The 17731-nt window shown below is 44.9% G+C and overlaps 1 protein-coding gene across 1 annotated transcript in view; it reads right to left on the reverse strand.

The window, feature by feature from the left end:
• Positions 1-5635: 5635 nt before the first annotated feature.
• Positions 5636-17731, reverse strand: part of LOC129081778 (acetyl-coenzyme A synthetase 2-like, mitochondrial) — a 59813-nt gene continuing 47717 nt past the window's right edge. The window contains exons 7-14 of the mRNA XM_054587443.1: positions 17449-17586; positions 14573-14665; positions 13319-13431; positions 12780-12906; positions 11904-12031; positions 11744-11807; positions 8335-8453; positions 5636-7299 (exon numbers count right to left, since the gene is read on the reverse strand). Coding sequence (XP_054443418.1) covers positions 7120-7299; positions 8335-8453; positions 11744-11807; positions 11904-12031; positions 12780-12906; positions 13319-13431; positions 14573-14665; positions 17449-17586 — 962 coding nt within the window. The 3' untranslated portion in view covers positions 5636-7119. The remainder of the gene's footprint in view (positions 7300-8334; positions 8454-11743; positions 11808-11903; positions 12032-12779; positions 12907-13318; positions 13432-14572; positions 14666-17448; positions 17587-17731) is intronic.

Raw genomic sequence — 17731 nt, forward strand, 5'->3', positions numbered from 1 at the left:
TAGAAACCTATGTAGTAATGAAAGTATCACAAAGCATGGAGAAGACCACAGTGGATTTTGTCTCAGTAGCTTCTAGTATTCACCGTTTTTTTCTTCCTGGATCCGCCTTTTGTGATTGTGCGTGTTGACCTAGTTTGGTCTTAGGCAGTCTGAGTCTTCCAGGGATTTACTGTCTATGGCTGTCTCCTTCAGTTTTTAATGTAGTCACTCTGCACTCAGGCTCAAGTACCATAGGGTGGGGCCGAATCCCTCCTAGGGTAGTGGCTGTTGTTTCTCCTCATGCTGCTGCTGCTTGAAGGGAGTGGTCTGCCTGGTCAGGATGGCTGCTGTAGCATGGGGGAGCCAGGACACCAGGAACCCTTGGCTATTCTCTCCCTTTTCTCCCCAAAGCCTCCATCCCTAGTCTCCCCTCAAGCATCTCTAGTCCACTCTGTCTCTCCCTTTGCCAGGGACCTACTGTCCATGGCTGCCACTCTGCACTCAGCAGGCAGGCTTAAGCACCACAGGGCCAGGGCAGAGTACCTCCTGGGGGGGGTATTGTCTTCCCTCAGGCTGGTGCTGTGCAGGGGAGTGGTCTGCCTGAGCAAGATGGCTGCTGCTGTATGGGGGATGAGTCAGCACCAGGATCCCACAGGCTACTCTCTCAGTTCTCTCCCTAAAGCCTCCATCCCCAGTCTCTACTCAGGTGTCTCTAGCACAATCTGCCCCCACCTTTTTCTGGAGCCCAGGGTAAGTGGATACAAACGACAATTTATGCATTGGCCCTTTAAATGGCTCTTTGCCTCTCCAGCTGCCAGTCTCTGGCAGAGAGCAACCCTGCTGCTTTTCACAGCTGGCTGTTATCTGTGTACTTTTTGGGTTTTGGTGCTGTAGGCTGGGGATCCCTACTTATCGTTTAGACCTCACCCTTCTGAGGGGGATCCAACTGGGTGCTTAAGTATCCCTGTGGTACTGTGGCCTGTGGGTCCCCAGTCAGCTTTTTTAAGTCTCCACCACACTGCTTACCAGTCAGGTTGTGCTGAAGCTGATTCTTCTGTCTCTTCTAGCTCATAAGGCTTCTCTCTCACTATTATTCAGTTGTTTGTTCTGGATGATTTCTCCACAATTTAGCTGTAATTTCAGACTGGTCCTGGGAGGAGGTCAGTGTGATTTCCACTCAGTCCTCCGCCACCTTGCCCCTTGCATTGTCCTAAATCTTGGAGTGAGAATGGAACATGGACCCTATTGTCCACACTTCCTCGTCAGGTACCTCTTGCAGGGAGACATCGAAAAGTTGGGTAAAGTTTCTGCTTGATCTTAAACCCATAGGTGAAGGCATAACAGGCAAGGTACAGGGGAGATGCAGGTGAGAACACATGGGGAGGTGGAACTGAGGCTCTAGCAGATAAAAACCTTTCTTTCCCTTGGGAGGAGAAGCTAACTTTAGATTGCTTCCTTGCCTCTGCTGGGACCCTTTGAAGAGACCGAGAAGGGGCTATTAAGAGTCTATCAAGTAGATCATCCAAATTTTCTGTAGCCTTAGTAGCTGCAACCTTAAAAGGCCTTTGATCAGGGTCTTTGAGATGGCATTCTTCTCTAAGCATATGGAGCCATAACGGCCTGATCATAGGGAATTTTATTATACCTTTTTTCCCCCCCCTAGAGTAAAACAAAATGAGCTGTAGGATGGTTTTATGAGAAAGGGGGCAATTTGGTGTCTATTTTTCTTGGTCTCCAAGATGATAAGTAGGCCAATCGTGAGTGTAATATTTTGTGAGATTTTTTTCTTTTTAAGACACTTAACTGGAAGAGAGCCCAATTGTTTAAAAGGCATCCCAGAGGAGTAGGTTTAGGGATTCTAGGTCCTGGCTTCATGGCTTCCTATCAAGAGTAAAAATTTTCTACAGCCTGGCAAACATTGGGTTGGCCAAAAAATCCATTTGTTTTTTTTCCCATAAGATGGCTCTAGTAATGTTTAGTTGTCTTTAACTTCATTCAAAACAATTTTGTTAAATTGTATTGTGACAGCTGTCATATCAGTGTGCACTTAAAATAAACATCAAAATTGGCGAGTTTTTGTATAGCCATTTTAACATTGAAGAGGGAAGAACATATGCAATATTTATGGCATATTATGCTTTATTATTTCAAGACGGGTAAAAATGCAACTGAAACACAGACTTCTGCAGTGCATGGAGAAAGTGCTGTGACTGATCAAACATGTCAAAAGTGGTTTGTGAAGTTTTGTGCTAAAGATTTCTTGCTGGACAATGCTCCACAGCCAGGTAGACAGTTGAAGTTGATAGTGATCAAACTGAGACATTAATTGAGAACAATCAACGTTATGCCACATGGGAGCTAGCCATCATACTCAAAATATCCAAATCAATAAAGTTATTGATGAAAAGGAAAAATGTGTCTTTTATTTATTGGAAAAAACTAAATGAACTTTTTAACCAACTCAGTATTTATTTTAAAGAGCAAAAGCAGCCAGATCTTGTATGGGGATAGGTCTCAGTTTCCCCGTCTAGTGCTGATTCCTAGACGTTATAAATTTTTGTAATTAATTCTTTCCTGAGAATTGGACAGATGTTCTGTACCTTCTAGTTCATATTGAGGATGATAAAAATGTCAAATGGAACAACAAAGATTTGAAAGAGAGAGCCCCAATCTACCTCAGGGTCTAAGAAACATAGATGGTTGCAAAAACAACAGTCACAGCACCCAAGTGGAACTAAGTCTAAGGAAAAGATCTAATTTCCTGTCAAGGATAAGACAGTAGAGAAAGGTGGAGAAGAGAATAAAGGAAGGAGGAAAAATGTAGACCAATTGTTATCTGCCAGGGCTACCCAATGCCTGAATGTGACCTCAGTACTTCAGACAGCAGAGCTGCCGTGTTGGCCACTGAAAAACAAGAAACAAATCAAAAACAAAACTGCCAAAATAAAGTCAGAGGAAGTCCCACAATGAAATTAAAAATATTCACTAATTCTTGCCTAGGACTGAGGCACAAGTGTCTACCCACCCCAGGAGAGGTTGGAGGAAACCTCCCTCCACAGCTGCTCAGACTAGTCCTGAGAAATATCCACTCCTGCCGCTAGAGGCTCCTCAAGTCCTATCTTGCCTGCAGCCAAATTGCAGTCCCATCTGGGTCACCAAAGGTGAACTGAGAGTTTTGGTTTTTGTCTCCTGATATAAAAGAATTTAGAACAGGGACATTGATAAAAGCAAAGGCAGATTTACTGAGGTTCTGCAGAGGGCAAGGACACTGAGATGGGGTCCCAGGTTCAGTACCCCGAATGTAAGGCTTAGGGGTTTTTATGGCTTATGAACATGGAAGTTGGTAGAGTTAACCAATCAGGGAATAGGTTAGCAGACTTTTCCTGTTTTGGAACACTGATCTCCAGGTATAAGAACACTGAAGTCCGGGTATACATCAGTGAAGTGAAGCATTCGGGGATTGTGCAGCACTTATTATGGGATGCAGGAAAAGACTTTTCCAACCAGGTATTATGTTTGTCTCTGTGATTGGTGACTTGGCTTTAGAGGTGAAAAACAAACTTAAAAAAGTCAGGGCAGTTCCTGGACCATTGTTTTATAACTGCCTATTGATAACTACTGTAGTACTGGCAGGGCTTAACTCACTTAATTCAATGGGGAAATTTGTTCTCGTAGGACTTGACTCAATGGAGTAATTTTGAGGAACATTTTATTCTACCCATTTCAAGTTCACTGTATTTTCTTCACTATAAATTCAGCTGCTGTCAGAGAACCAGGAACAAGTGTCTATTAGAATCACCTTATTAGTCATGATTTTTTTTTTCTATTTTTCTATTTAATAGGGACATACAGTGGAATCTGGGTTCTTAAACTTCCAGAATTTGTTCTGGAAGGCTCTCCGAGAAGCAATTTGTTCAAAAACTGAATCATACAGGTGACTGATCATACAGGTATCAGCATGAAAGTTTTGTCGGTTTGAGAACCAAAGTTTTGTTTGACAACCAAGACATTATTTTCCATAAAAAACTTGGACAAGAACTGAATTGTTCAAGATGAGAGATGTTTGAGAACCAAGGTTTGACCGTATTTCCTTTTGGGAATTAATCATGTTGAAGGCTGAATTTTTCCTTTGAGCATGACAACTTTTGTTTTGTTTTTAGACACTAAAAGTGAAGTATTCTGAAAAGGCACTGCCTACTGCTTCTCTGAGTATGAATTTCATTGGCCTTGGGGACTTATGGTTATTATGAATGTAATCTCATACCACCCTGGGTTATTCTTATTGTTCATATTAGCTGCCTGCTCTCTCTAATCTTCAGTGGCACTGTCTTGGGTCTTTGTCGGGGTGTTTCTGTTAAGACAGAAAAGCCAAAGTAGGAAGTGGAGTTCAGGGGTAGGGTGGGCCTGGTGCAGCTTGGCTAGGCTTCCGTGCATCTTCCCCAAGCTCCATGTCTTCTAACTGCTCTTTCCCCAAGGCAGGTCCTGCCCTGTAATGATTAAAAGGCTACTGTAGCCCATTTCTGTATCCTGTCTTTTCTGGCAGGTACATGGGCAACAGTCCTTTTCCCAACCACGTCTTTGTGTTTCCTTCCTAGGGGCCCTGATAGCACCAAATGGCCAAGCGTGAACTTGTCATTTATGCCAGGGACCATGACGCTGGAAATAACCATAACAAACCCCTTAGCAGGCAGGGTGGGTCCCCAAAAAAACAGAAGGCAGGATGGTCCCCAAAATAAATCAGGGCTTTACCAGACAGGGGCAATAAGGACAATCTCATCTGTTTTAAGTCTATCTATAAGCTTGTTATGATGCCCCACCTGGGATAGTGTGGATACAGACTATCCCGTAAAAAAGCAGTCTTGCCATGTCTTCCCACAGCACCCAGGTGTGCACAAGTGTATATTTCCCAGCGAGTTGGTACTCTGTACATTCACACTCCCTCAGGTGGGCACCTGGGAGTCTCCCCAGCCTCCCTTCCCCTATCCTTGAGGAAGAAGAACAAATATCATCCCTGGAAAGTGCCATTCCCAGCTCCTGCTTTGGAGGCAGCATTAGGTTCAGGCTTTGTGGGAGCCGAACTGGCCTTTTACATCTCACCTTTCATAGCACCAGCTCAATGTATTTCTATGTCCAGTGAAGGACATGGAAAATCTCATCCATCCATATAGAGTATAAGGATGACCTGGGTGATGGGATGTCTCACATGCAAACATGTGTTTCTCCTATATGTAGTCTGTGATGTTGATTTAACTACCTGGAGATATTTTTGTATCCTCATTCTCACTTACATTCTAGATCAGTGAGATGACTGGAATGGTCTTGTCCACGTGTCCAATCTGGTAGCTACTGACCGCATATAGCTACTGAGCACTTGAACTGTGGCTACTGCCAGGAAGTAACTGAATATCCTATTCTGTTCTGTTTGTTCTATTCTAATCTATTTTATTCTCATCTATTGTTTTTAGTTATATTTAAATAGCCACATGTGACTAGTGTTACCGGACAGCACAATAATCAGACGATGGATTTTTTTAAGTGGTCCCTTTTGAGTGAATAGGTCCCTTCTAGTTTTCTTCTTAGGATTATATTCAGCAACAAAGAAACAGTATTATTTGATCAAAAACATCAGCACAAACACAAGAGAATGAACAAAATAAAGCTTTATTTGGACTTCCCTACAGATCATTCTGAGGCCCGGGTCACTGTCTAAGATTGCATCTAAGTCAGTTCATAAATAACACCATAACTACAGCCTGCCAAGTCTACCACAAATGTGACAGGTCCAGGTGCATGATGCCCTGTGGCTAACACTGCAACAACAGACCATCATTCAGTATATCTGTGTGCAATAGCCAATGGCCACCCTTTTGGGTGTCACAGGTGTAATCGCCTACTCACCTGAGAAGCCAGTGCAGCTACAGTCCACAGTAAGTGTTTAGCACTCCAGACACCCCTTGAACTCCTACACAGGTGCAAGGCACCATAGACTGTGAGGTAAAGACAAGGATAATCTTTCCCTGTCCTCTAGGATCTAACTCAGCAAGGCTACCTTCCCCTGCACTCCACACCATCAATCCCGGCATGCTTGGATAATAAAGAAACACTTTGTGACTTGATGATTTCCATCATCTTGCAAACTCTTCAGAGGACTTAAGGCACATTGAAAGAGAGAAACTTGATTCAGAGCTCCAGCTCTCACCACTGGACCCACATGGTTCTTATGCCCCAACCACAAAAGGAAGAACAGGCAGAGTTTGCAAGGACCTGGTTATAGCCAAATTAGTGCTCTAAGTTACCTTAGTTTTCACTGGCTTCCCTGGACCACCCCACAAGAGGCATCCAAGGTAGAGAGGGAGCAATCTTTCCAGATAACAGCTTGGAGAAACAGAACGTGTGACTGGAGTAGCTTTAGAACGTAAAGGTGAGGACTTTTGTCACCACTTTACCGGTTGAGTTTCATTGTACACAAACCAAGGGAAGTAGAAATATACACCAGAAAAAGATGCGGCACACCCAAGCATTCTCAAGATAGCGGTGTTTAAATTGAGGTACCAACATTGCCAATTCAGATTTCCAAATGTGCCAAACAATAATTAAAAGTGCACCCTCTGATCCTCTCCATGTTTCCTCATAGCAAAGGCAGAAAAGGATATTTTCATAACTTTAACTGTTACAAACAGCATGTACAAGCAAATCCACACATATGACACATGGACTTGCATGTTATTCTTCAAAAATATAAAAGTATAAAAATAAAACTTCTGCCTTTTGTATCTAGAAACATCTGGAAAAAACATAAGTGCTCCTAGTACTCGGTCATCTGAGTAGGCACATTCTGCCAGATGTTTCACCTTCCTGTGATGTCTGGAAAGGACACAAGAACAGACGACAGGGACTCTTCATTCCATGAAACCAAATTCAAGACAAGTAGAACAAACGCCAACCACAAATTACAGTACCCCTGCATGGGTTCTTCAACAGAAAGAAGGAAGGGGTTTTAGCATGATCTTTACATTTGGGGCAGTGTGGGTTCTGTGCTAGGAGGGGGCTGCTCTGGGACATCTAAAAACAAGCTAAGTGAGAGCTATGTTCTAGAAGAACAAGTTAGGGGCTAGGGCACTGAGTCTTGGCCACAGCCCATCACTGACTAGCAGCCCTTTTGTCTATGTGTTTCTGGTAGGCACTCAGTATTTCTGCGATTATGCTGGGGTCCTCCAGAGTGGTGGTGTCCCCCAGATCCTGAGCTCTGCCCGTGATTATCTTCCTCAGGAGCCTCCGCATGACTTTTCCAGACCGAGTTTTTGGAAGACGTTTCACTATCTGGAAAGGAAGGGGTACAACATTAAAATCTGGAAAGGTGCCCAGATTCCCAGCCATCCGACTGTACTGAGATAAGAAGGGCTCTTTCCCAGGGGAAAGTGGGGCCCGTGTGTCTCTGGTTTCATCCTCCTACAATCTGGACCTGAAGTTGTAATCAACCAAAAGGGAAGATTCAACCGTGAATCATGCTGAAGCCTCCATCAGGCCGGGGTTCACCTTACTGCCAACACCCCTGTCTCCCATCAACTACATTAGTGAGGGCCTTCAGGTGGCAACAGAACCAAGCATGTGCCACAACATCTCATCTCCACCTCCTGGCCTGGTCTGGGTTGGTTCTGTCTTACGTATGAGATGAGAGCTACTTAACAGAAAAAACACTATCTTGCTTAGTGTTTGAAAATTTAGCATTTTACATTTTCAAAAAGCCACAGCCCGTTCAAAGTCAGTGGTAATACATTAGGAGCTGCATTTGGGCACTTTAATAACTCTGGTCCCAAGGCCAACAGTTTGACCTTGTGTCATACTAAATGAGGCTTCAGAGGACCACTTCCAGTCAAAAGAACACCATGGGGGAAATGTTAATAAAGGAAGGGATGAAAAGCTAACATGGCTGAGAGGTTGGCCCAATTTTTTCGTGAAACTACTCCAACACAGGCTCCAGATAGGATCTAGTGGCATCTCCTTTGCTGGCACAGGGAAAGGTGTTCAGAAACCACCCAGGGGCTGAAGAACTCTGGTACTTTCCACCTATTTCTCTATTTAAAATCCCTTTTTTTTTGGCTTCCATGTGCCAAAATAAGAGTATCTAATCTGGACCAGCACTACCCCCTGAACAGGCGAACTGTGAAACTTCTGTCACTGTGCCTCCCTGCCCCTTTCCCTCTCTCTCTGACAATACACCCATCTGCCACCCTCACCTACCACCCAGGAAATCAAACAGCTAGTGCCAGTTTTGCTATGATGTTAGTTATGGGAAGTGGAGAAGAAGGTGTAAGATGAGCAGTGCGTTTGAACCGGAGGCAGAAGCGCACTTACCAGGATCTGATCAGGCACAGCGTACTTGGCAATCTTGGTGGCCACTGCGGACTTGAGCTCACTCATCACCACCTCTGAGTCGCCTGCATCGTCTTTCAACACGATGAAGGCAAATGCAGCTGAAAGGAGAGCAAGATTTTGGGATGTTAGCCAGAGTATTATACACAAATCGCCATAAATTCAAATGATTTCAAATCATATGTTAGTGACCTTGTAGCAGCTGGTTTCTTTAGTTGCATCCTAAAGATGCATTATCATTTTCAAAGTGGAAGGAATTCTGTCAGCCCGCTGAACATGCCAGTGGGTGGGCATGTGTGGGTGAGAGCTTGGCACCATAGCTCTGGTGTTGACCGGCTGTGTGTGTGACCATGGACACAGGAATTATCCTCTGTAACTGTCCTAGCACCTGTGAAATAGCCTGTTACATGGACTCACTAGAGATTTACTATCATCTCTTGTGAGATGGTACAAGGGAACATGGCACATGGCACTAACTTTGTGTATATGTGTCCAACACAGTAAGCACTAGCTACAATGGCTATCTATATTTAAATTAAGTTAAAAGTGCAGTTCCTTGATTACACAAGCTGCATGATGAATAGCTCCATCATGGCAGAAAGTCTGTTGGGTGGCAATGGCCTTCCCATACCTTAGCAAAGATACTTTGCCAATACCCTACCATGCTCCAGAAAAAATTACAGTGGCTCCCACAGGTCTTTAAATGCGTTTCTTTTTAATCTACTTGGGATAATTTTGTATATTGTATGACATAAGGATCTAATTCAACTTTTTGTCCATAAGAGCAGTCACTTGTCCCAGAACCATCTTGGAGAGTGTGTCCTTTCCCCCACTGACCTGCGATTTCCCCATCTCTCATACACAAAGTTTTATATATGTGTAGCCCTCTTTATTGTTGTCTGTTCATTCCTGTACCCCTTCCACGCCATCTTAATGAATTCTCTCTCTGGCATCTATCACCTAATATACTATGCAGTTTCCTTATTGATCGTGTTTATTATTTCTGTCTGTCTCTCCCCTCTAATCCCAAACCACTATAGCATGTCAGCTCCAGGCAGCAGGGACTTCTGTCTCTTTCAGTTTCTATTGTGTCTCAGCATCTACAGCTGTGCCTGGAACATAGGAGGTACTCAACAAATGTTTGTCAGATGAATCAATGAATGACTTTCCTGAATAAATTACAATCTGTAGAGACCTATAACCTTTGCCTGAAAGATGCCCCCTCCCATTTCTACCTGGCAAACTCCTACTTATTCCTCAAGACCTAGTTTAGCTACCTTGCCCTCTGTGAAACCTTTCCTGACTCTGTCCATAAATTCAGCTGTGGCACTTGCTATGTGTGAACAGTTATTGGTCTCCCATGCCTGCCTCACTAGATTGTGAGATCTTTCAGGGGAATAAACGCACTTTTCTCTCCTCTTGGTATTTGAGGTTCCAGGCAGTCTAGTCCCACACCACAGGGGCTCAGAGGAAAGGGACAAAGCTAACACCTAAGCTGGCTGAGAATGCCCACTGAGAGATATCTATTGTGGGTTTACTTAAAATTTTAAAGCCACCAACGCAACATATACTGATTATCAAACATTAAAACACTGTAGAAGTATATAAAATAAAACTATACCTCGTTTCCCTGCCTCTTTCCCTTCATTTCCCCTCTTAAAGGCAGTGCAGGATGGTGGTTGGGAGAGACTACTCTGGCTCTATATCCTGGCTCTGCCACCTGCTAGCTGTGTGGAAGGCACTTAACCACTCTGTACCAGTTTTCTACTTGTAAAATGGGGAACTAACAGCACCCAGACCCAAATTTTAAAGTTGATTTCTGGGTTTATATTGCCATCCTTAAAACCCTAGTAGGATCACAGTGGACATGCTGCCCTGCGTGTTTCCCTCTTGTCTCTCATCGGTTTCCTTTTCTGCCAGTCGCTTGTATCTCTAATGAGATGGGAGTGAACTTAGCCTAGATTGTTGAATCCTGAGCAGAAGTGGATCAGGAAAGCCTCAAGGTCAAAGGAGGAGCCCGCCTGAGAGCCTAGAAGAGGTACTGAAGGCTGAGCTCAAGGACTGGTGGGATAGGAGGATGGCAGAGGAGCCACTCATCGGTCCAATCAAGTACAGAAAGTGTGGGGACAAATAAATGCACCGCAGTTTTAGCAGATGGCTTTAGAGTTTACCAAGAACAGTGAATGGATTATTCATGTATTGCAAATGGACAGATGCTCAAATTTGTAAGAAATCAGGAAAATACATATTATCATACTGACGATATACAAATTCTCTCCCACCAGTCTGGCAGACATTAAAAGGCTTTGTAATATCAAAGTCACTTAGGATCCAGAAAACAGTGCTGAGAGCTGCTTATGGGAGGATGAGGTGCCTGAGGCCTCTGAGAGTCACACATGAAGACCTGTTCCCATTTCCACCCCCTTCTGATACCTAACAGCTCCCCCATACATTCCCAGTCTTCTGTTAACAAAGGGACTTCACGGGCACACCCTTCTCATGGCAACTGAACACGTTTTTGGTTGTTTTTTTTTTTTAGAGCACTGAAATAAATACTAATTTTTACAATGGGTCATTTTAGAGAAAATGTTGAGCAAAGAATGGAACAGTGGCACACGGACATAGAAGGGAGGAAGGTGACCTTAAGGACACACTTGACACAGAATGTATCCAACAATAGGAGGAAGAGTACCCAATCCCACACACTTGGAAAGGTAGTAGAGATCAATCTTTCCAGCACTGCAGTACAGGATCAGTGAGTGTCCAGGTCACACCAGGCCAGACCAGTGTGGCCACTGTGCACCTGGCATTACAACACTCAGGTGACCCTGCCCCTTCGCAGACCCACCTGCTTAGAAACTGGCAGGCTTTGAAACAAAGTGTGTCCTCAGTAAAGAAGACAATACTGATTACTTGTTCTGCATTCCCCTCTGCATGTCGCTGTGCAGTGGGAACCACAGATCAAATTCCTCTAAGAAGAATCCCATAGCAGCAAAAGAGCCCACTTCAGGGCACATAGCTGCAGAGTTGGCAGTAGATGCTGTGTATGAGCACGTGCAAGGAGACACTGTGAGCAGGACAGAGCATTTCATCCTAAGTCCTCTGTAATGGGGCTGCCAGAGTCGTCATGGACACAGTCGTGAACTCTCCAAGCTCAGCTGAAGCCAAAGAGCTTAGGGCTGCAGAGCTAGATCATTTCAGAAATCTGACCTTAGTCTAACAAGCATGCTGCTCAGCCTCCTCACCCAAAATCTACACTTGAGAGAGAAGAAAACCAATAGTTTCACCCAAAAGCACCCTGCCACCCATCCTCCAGAGTCTGTTCTTTTTACAAAGACTCTGTGATGGGAGTGAGATCAGAGATGAGAGGAGTTCCTTCCCTAGCACTCACCTTCTCCTTTTATGTTGTGGGGGTAGCCAATGACAGCGGTCTCTGGCACTGCAGGGTGGCTAGCCTGCACAGAACAATAAAAAGGCAAAATATGTGGGAGGTAGAACACCTGATTGCAAATTACAGCTCCCAATCTGAGACCAGCATGGCCTGTGCTCACCATCGCATCCTCGATCTCTGCAGTCCCCAGTCTGTGGCCGCTGATGTTGATGACGTCGTCCATCCGCCCTGTGATCTGGTAATAGCCTCCCTCAGTTCGGTGAGCTCCGTCTCCAGTGAAGTAGTATCCTGTACCACAGTGAGGGAATTCAGAACCAGCACCTCTGAACCAGGACCCAGAGAGGCTCTTGTCCTTCCACAAAGGACACAACGGCACCCATGTCCCACCCTTGCTCTATAGAAGAAAGCTGTGAAGCCCTAAGTTCCACTGACATTCTGCCTGCTGGCCCTCCTTGGAACCCCACATGGAGATACTCTGTAGATGTGATATTTGGCTGTATGGTAGTGAAAGGGCAAAGGGCTCTGACAGAGCAATCAAGACTACACATGTCTTGGGAGCAGAGGACGTACAAGGAGCGCACTCAAGCTTCCCAAAAAGTGAGTCTCATTTACAGGCTTGAGACTGAAGATAATGGGTTCCAACAGGTACACGGTATATGTAATTTTCCAACCCAATGACATAAAAGCAAACTGGGAAAAAAGTAAGCCAGAAGAAAACTTACAGCCATCATGATAGTTTTCCAAGGTGGTTTCTTCACTTTTCTTTCCTAGTAGCCTAAGGAGTACTCACCGTGGGCCATGTGCTCAGGGATCTGTGTGCTCTCCCACATAACCCCATAAGGTTCCTGAGGTGAGTCTTTTTCCATTTTAGACATAAAGTCAGGGATGAAAGGGGGGCTGGGGGAGGACTCCAACCCATGCCTCCAAAGTGCCGGAACTATGCTCACAGTCACCATTATCTTAGAAATGTTTTCTGAGTATAATGTTCCAGCACCATGTGGAAAGGCATAACACAACCACATTATAGTCACCTCACCTGGATAAGCCTTGAAGTAGGCATCCACAAATCTCTGGTGGTCTCCGTAGATGGTCCTGGCCATGCCTGGCCAGGCCTGGGAGAGGCACAGAGCCCCAGAGACATTGCTGCCCTCCACCACAATCCCCTGCAGACCAGGGAGACATGCACATGAGAATATGGACAGATTCTGGTTGAGAAGCAAAGAACTGACAATGAGAATTTCCCCTCTAACTTCTTGGCTAGAGGGAGAAAAATGATAAGCATGCTCTGAAGGAACTGTCCAGAGCTTTCCCCTCTGCAAGAAACCCTCCTCGAGAGGGCTTCTGAGGATAACCTGGGCTCGTCCCACATGGTGATTTTATCCACTGTGTCTCTAAAAGGAGGCTCTGCAGTGCATACTGCATGAGGACACAGGCCCTTTCTGCCAACTACCAGACTCTGGGCATGTGTGACATGGACGTGTGGGCAAAGGAGGCCAAGAAGACAAAAGGAAACACCAGGGAGCTCGGTGGGGTGCCCATGGAAGAGGGAGTCACCTCTGTGAGGCCCTCACATACCTTCTCATCCATGAGAACTGGGACAATGCCAAAGAAGGGCCTCATTGCCATGCCGGGGAGGATTTCTGCCCCTTCTTCTGAGGGCCGAGGCGCGATGCAGATGCCACCTGTTTCTGTGGGGGTGACAGGGAAGAAACACCAATGGCCCAAGAGACCAGTGACACATTTATCCAGGCCATGCTGTCAAGAACCTTGGACAGGCACACTGGCAGGTGTTCTCCCAGAGTGGGAGGTGGGTGGAATTGCCCATCTGGGGCAAAGACATGGCCCCCACTGGCACAAGGACTTTTCCATGAGGCAAAAGTAGACTTGGGTTCGGGTCTCTTCCACTGTGGAATGGGAGTAGGGTGGGTGCTGCCTTTCCTCCTCTGAGGCCCTGCTTGCCCAGCCTTTGCTTCAGTGGGAAAAGTGGAGTCTACCTACTTGCACAGGAAGATGGGGAAGAATTGCTTCTGCACCACTGCCCCTGTCCACACAGACCAAACATCAAAAACAGATGTCCACAAATTTCTTTTTCATGTTATTTCTCTGGCACTTCCCTCTATCAGCCTGCATGGAAATACCTCACAAAACTCAGCTGTAATCTTACTCCTGTGTTCTCCTGAATGAATGAGAACTAAGCCATTCAGAACATCCAACTTTCTGGCTTCTGGAAAGACGAGATATCAGCTACATCTCTGGTGGTCTCCCCCGACAAATATCCTAAGTCAAATACCCAAGAGCAGAAGGAGCAAATCTAAACAAAACACCACAGAAAACTCCTTTTCCCACTAAAATTTAGGTTTAGACTTACAGCCCCTTAAACAACAGGGCTCATTCTCATCATATGTACTTGCATTCATAAAGTGGCCCTTATGAGGAAAGTAAACATTTAGCTGCGTGCTTACTACAAGTCAGGCCTTGGGCAACATGTGTTCATGGTATTTCATTCCCTCCTCATCCATGGCTTGGAAGGAGCACCCCCATTTTACAAATGAGGAAACCAAGGTTCAGAGAAGTCCCGTCTTACAGCTGCAAAGCTGTGCTCCAACTCTGAGCTTTAGACACCAGATTTTCAGCAACCACATATGTTGAGGGCTGAGGCATTAGTGGTGCTGGTATCATTTACATAGCCTCATACCTGTCCTTCCTACTCAGTGCTTAGCTGTGTGTTCTCAGTGTACTAATGCTGACAGCAGAGCTGTTGAAGAAGGGACGCACTAGTACTTGGTTCCCAAGTGTGCCTTGACCCCTCCTCCTGGGAGATGCTCTCACCTGTCTGCCACCACGTGTCCACCAGTGTACATCTACTGTCTCCCACCACATTGTGGAGCCACTCCCAGGCCTCGTGGTTGATTGGTTCTCCCACTGAAACCACATACAAAATAGAAAAAGATATTAATAGACCACAATAAACCTGAAACCAAAAGGAATATATTGTTAAGGTGAAAACAGCTCTATAATTTTTCTCAAGGACATAAAAGGAGGTTCTAAAAAGCAGTGAGAACTGTGATGTTATGGCCATCAAAGAAATACAAATTTCAATGAGATATTTTCACTATTGGAGGTTCAAAATTTTTTTAAAAAATTGACAAGAGTATAGGGGAAAGAATGTCACATGCATTTTAGGAGTGTAATTTGGTATAGCAATTTTGGGGAGCGATCTGGATATTTCTCTTAATATTTAAGAGTACATACACCCTATACAACTATGTTGGTCAACTGTTTGGAGTGGATTACACTAAAGTTAATGTAGGTTTATCCTATTACACAAAAATGTCACTCCTGGCACACACCCCGCAAAAACAAGAGCCTATGTCCATTAAAAGTGGACACATATAAGAATGTTCACAGTGGCCAAAAACTAAAATGCTATCCATTACAAGTGAAATGGAGAAATAAAGTGTGGAGTATTCATGCAGTGAACTACCATACAGCATGAAAACGAGTAAGCCACCACTACACTCAGTATGGATGAACCTCAGAGTCATGGCCCCAAGCAATTGCAGCAGGCACAATAGTAACACATGCATAATAAGTCAATGTACACAAAGTTCAAGAAAAAGCAAATCAGCCCACACTGAGAGTAGCCAAGTAGTGGTCATGTCTGAGGGCTCTTGATTGGGAGGGAGCATATAGGAGCCTTCTGGGGCCTTGAAATTTCTATGGCTTTATCTGGGTGTGGTAACATATATGTACATATGTAAATGTTCTCAAGCTGAATGCCTCACATTCATGCATTTCACTGGATTTTATACCTTAATAGAAAGGGAAAAGTGCTTATGCCCTATGACTCTGTTCTGATTCTCAGTATCTACCTTCTGTGGTCTGAATGTGTATGCTTCCCAAGTTTATGTTGAAGTCCTAACGCTAAGATACTACACTGATGAAACACCCACACCAGACTAGCATTCAGCCAGACACTGCAGGTTGAGACACACTGTTGCTAAAACACTAAATACTCTCATGATGATTGCTTCTTGTTCAGGACTACCCATAATGCAGCGGTTAACCAAGGTCTGTCCTGACTGGGGTCTCCCGTGCTGGTCACACAGGTGGCGGGGAGTCATGTACATTGCCCCTGCACTCATGCATGCCCACAAGGAGGCAGGAAGATGCCAATGCAACACTGGATGATACTGGGAAACTGCCAACATCCCCAATAGCCAATCACAGGGAAGTGACTACAAGAACCATGGCAATCCCCACAGGAAGGTGTGAGCAAGTTTTCAAACAAGATGGCAGAGCCATATGAAAAACTCTATGGTTGAGTTAAACTAAGTATCACATTATAATAGTACAGTGTGATCACGTTCATGATAAAGAAATCACCTCAGAGCCGAGCTGTGTCTTTGCATAGGGATATAGCTTGGAAGAATGCACTGAAAGGTATACAAAGGTCCCCTGGAATAGTACTCATGGAGGACAAGCGCTTTCATTGCAGAGTACAAAGTTTTGCATTTTACAATAAGATTATACCTATGTGTTACTTATAAAATTGAAAGTTAAAATAATTATTTTGAGAAATACATATCTTGGGGTAGAGGTATTGAGTGAGCTGGATTCTAATGACCACTAAGACTAAATGAAGACAACACACCCAAAGCCAGTAGTGCTGTGAGGGCTAATCCAGCTGCCTAGAATGGTCCTGAGCTATTACCACAGCAGAAGACTAGCACCAAGTTGGCCTTGCCTAGGTATGAAGCATATAGCTCATCTGAGAGCCGACGGCACAAGGTCCAGAGCAGCCCCAAGGAAATCCCCAGGGGAAGCGGCATAGAGAGAGGCTTTGAGGGAGGGTGGGATCCTGAGGTGGAAGGGGGCAATGGGGCATTGTAGGCAACATTGTAGGGGACAGAGTGAACCAGGGCCCTAAGTCCTGTATCAGCATTGCTTGCCTCATCACTGACAAGTAATGTGTGCACACCATCACTGAGCCCCCTTTTCCACAGACAAAACTGGTAGAATGATACATCCCATGAAAAACTATGAAGCAGATCTGTGTATTCACCCAGGGGCATCGAGGGCCTCTCATCTTTTTTTCCTCCTAACCACACCTGAGAACATGTGTAGGGGAAGAAATAAAATGCACCAGGAAAAAGCAGAGAGAACACGCAGGACCTCCCAGTACCCTCTGAATTAACCCAATTTTACCTTTGCCAAAAGCTTTCATGTGACTTGGCAACCTTTGTCAAACTAAAATTGAAGATAACCCACAGCTACCTGCCTGGAAATATCTAAAGTGAGAGCAGTGCACAGCACAGAAGGACATTTATTACAGTGTTTGGAAATAATCATCATCCAACATCACAGGAATACTCACTGTACAGCAACTGATTTCCACAAGGCGATCCCATGCAGCCACTGAAGAATGGGCTCGGGCCGTATACCTTATGGAGTTGGTGAGGACTCATGAGGATGAAATCCACAGTAAGGATGGGTACACAAAGTGTCTGGAATGCTGTGCTCCATACTGTTAATAGCTGTAGGCTCTGAGGAGGGGCTGACAAGTTTCTGCTTCCTACCTGATGCATTGTTTGAATGCACCACAGACATGGCCACATAGCTTTCATGATTAAAATCATGTAGAAGCCTGCAGTGGCTCTGACAGACAATACACACATCCTCTCCAGCTGCAGAGCAGTGCTCACCTGACCCCAGTGTCCGCAGGGATGAGCGGTCATACTTTCTCACCCAGGCATCGCCGTATTTCAGCAACAGCCGAATAGCTGTTGGGGCACCATAGAACTGATTGATCTTCAACCTCTGCACCATCTCCCAATACCGACCTACAAAATGACCCCAATTTAGTCAGTCTGAGAGCCCACCAGACAGTATCTATTTTAACCTAATTTAGAGATCAGTCAACACACTTGGTACTGAATACATGCACATACTTGCTTTGTTTACAAAAACAGGATTCAATACCCATCA

This window comes from Pteronotus mesoamericanus, unplaced genomic scaffold, assembly GCF_021234165.1.
Source record: "Pteronotus mesoamericanus isolate MK-2021 breed Mesoamerican mustached bat unplaced genomic scaffold, CSHL_Meso_final scaffold_118, whole genome shotgun sequence".
In the NCBI taxonomy this organism is placed as follows: domain Eukaryota; kingdom Metazoa; phylum Chordata; class Mammalia; order Chiroptera; family Mormoopidae; genus Pteronotus; species Pteronotus mesoamericanus.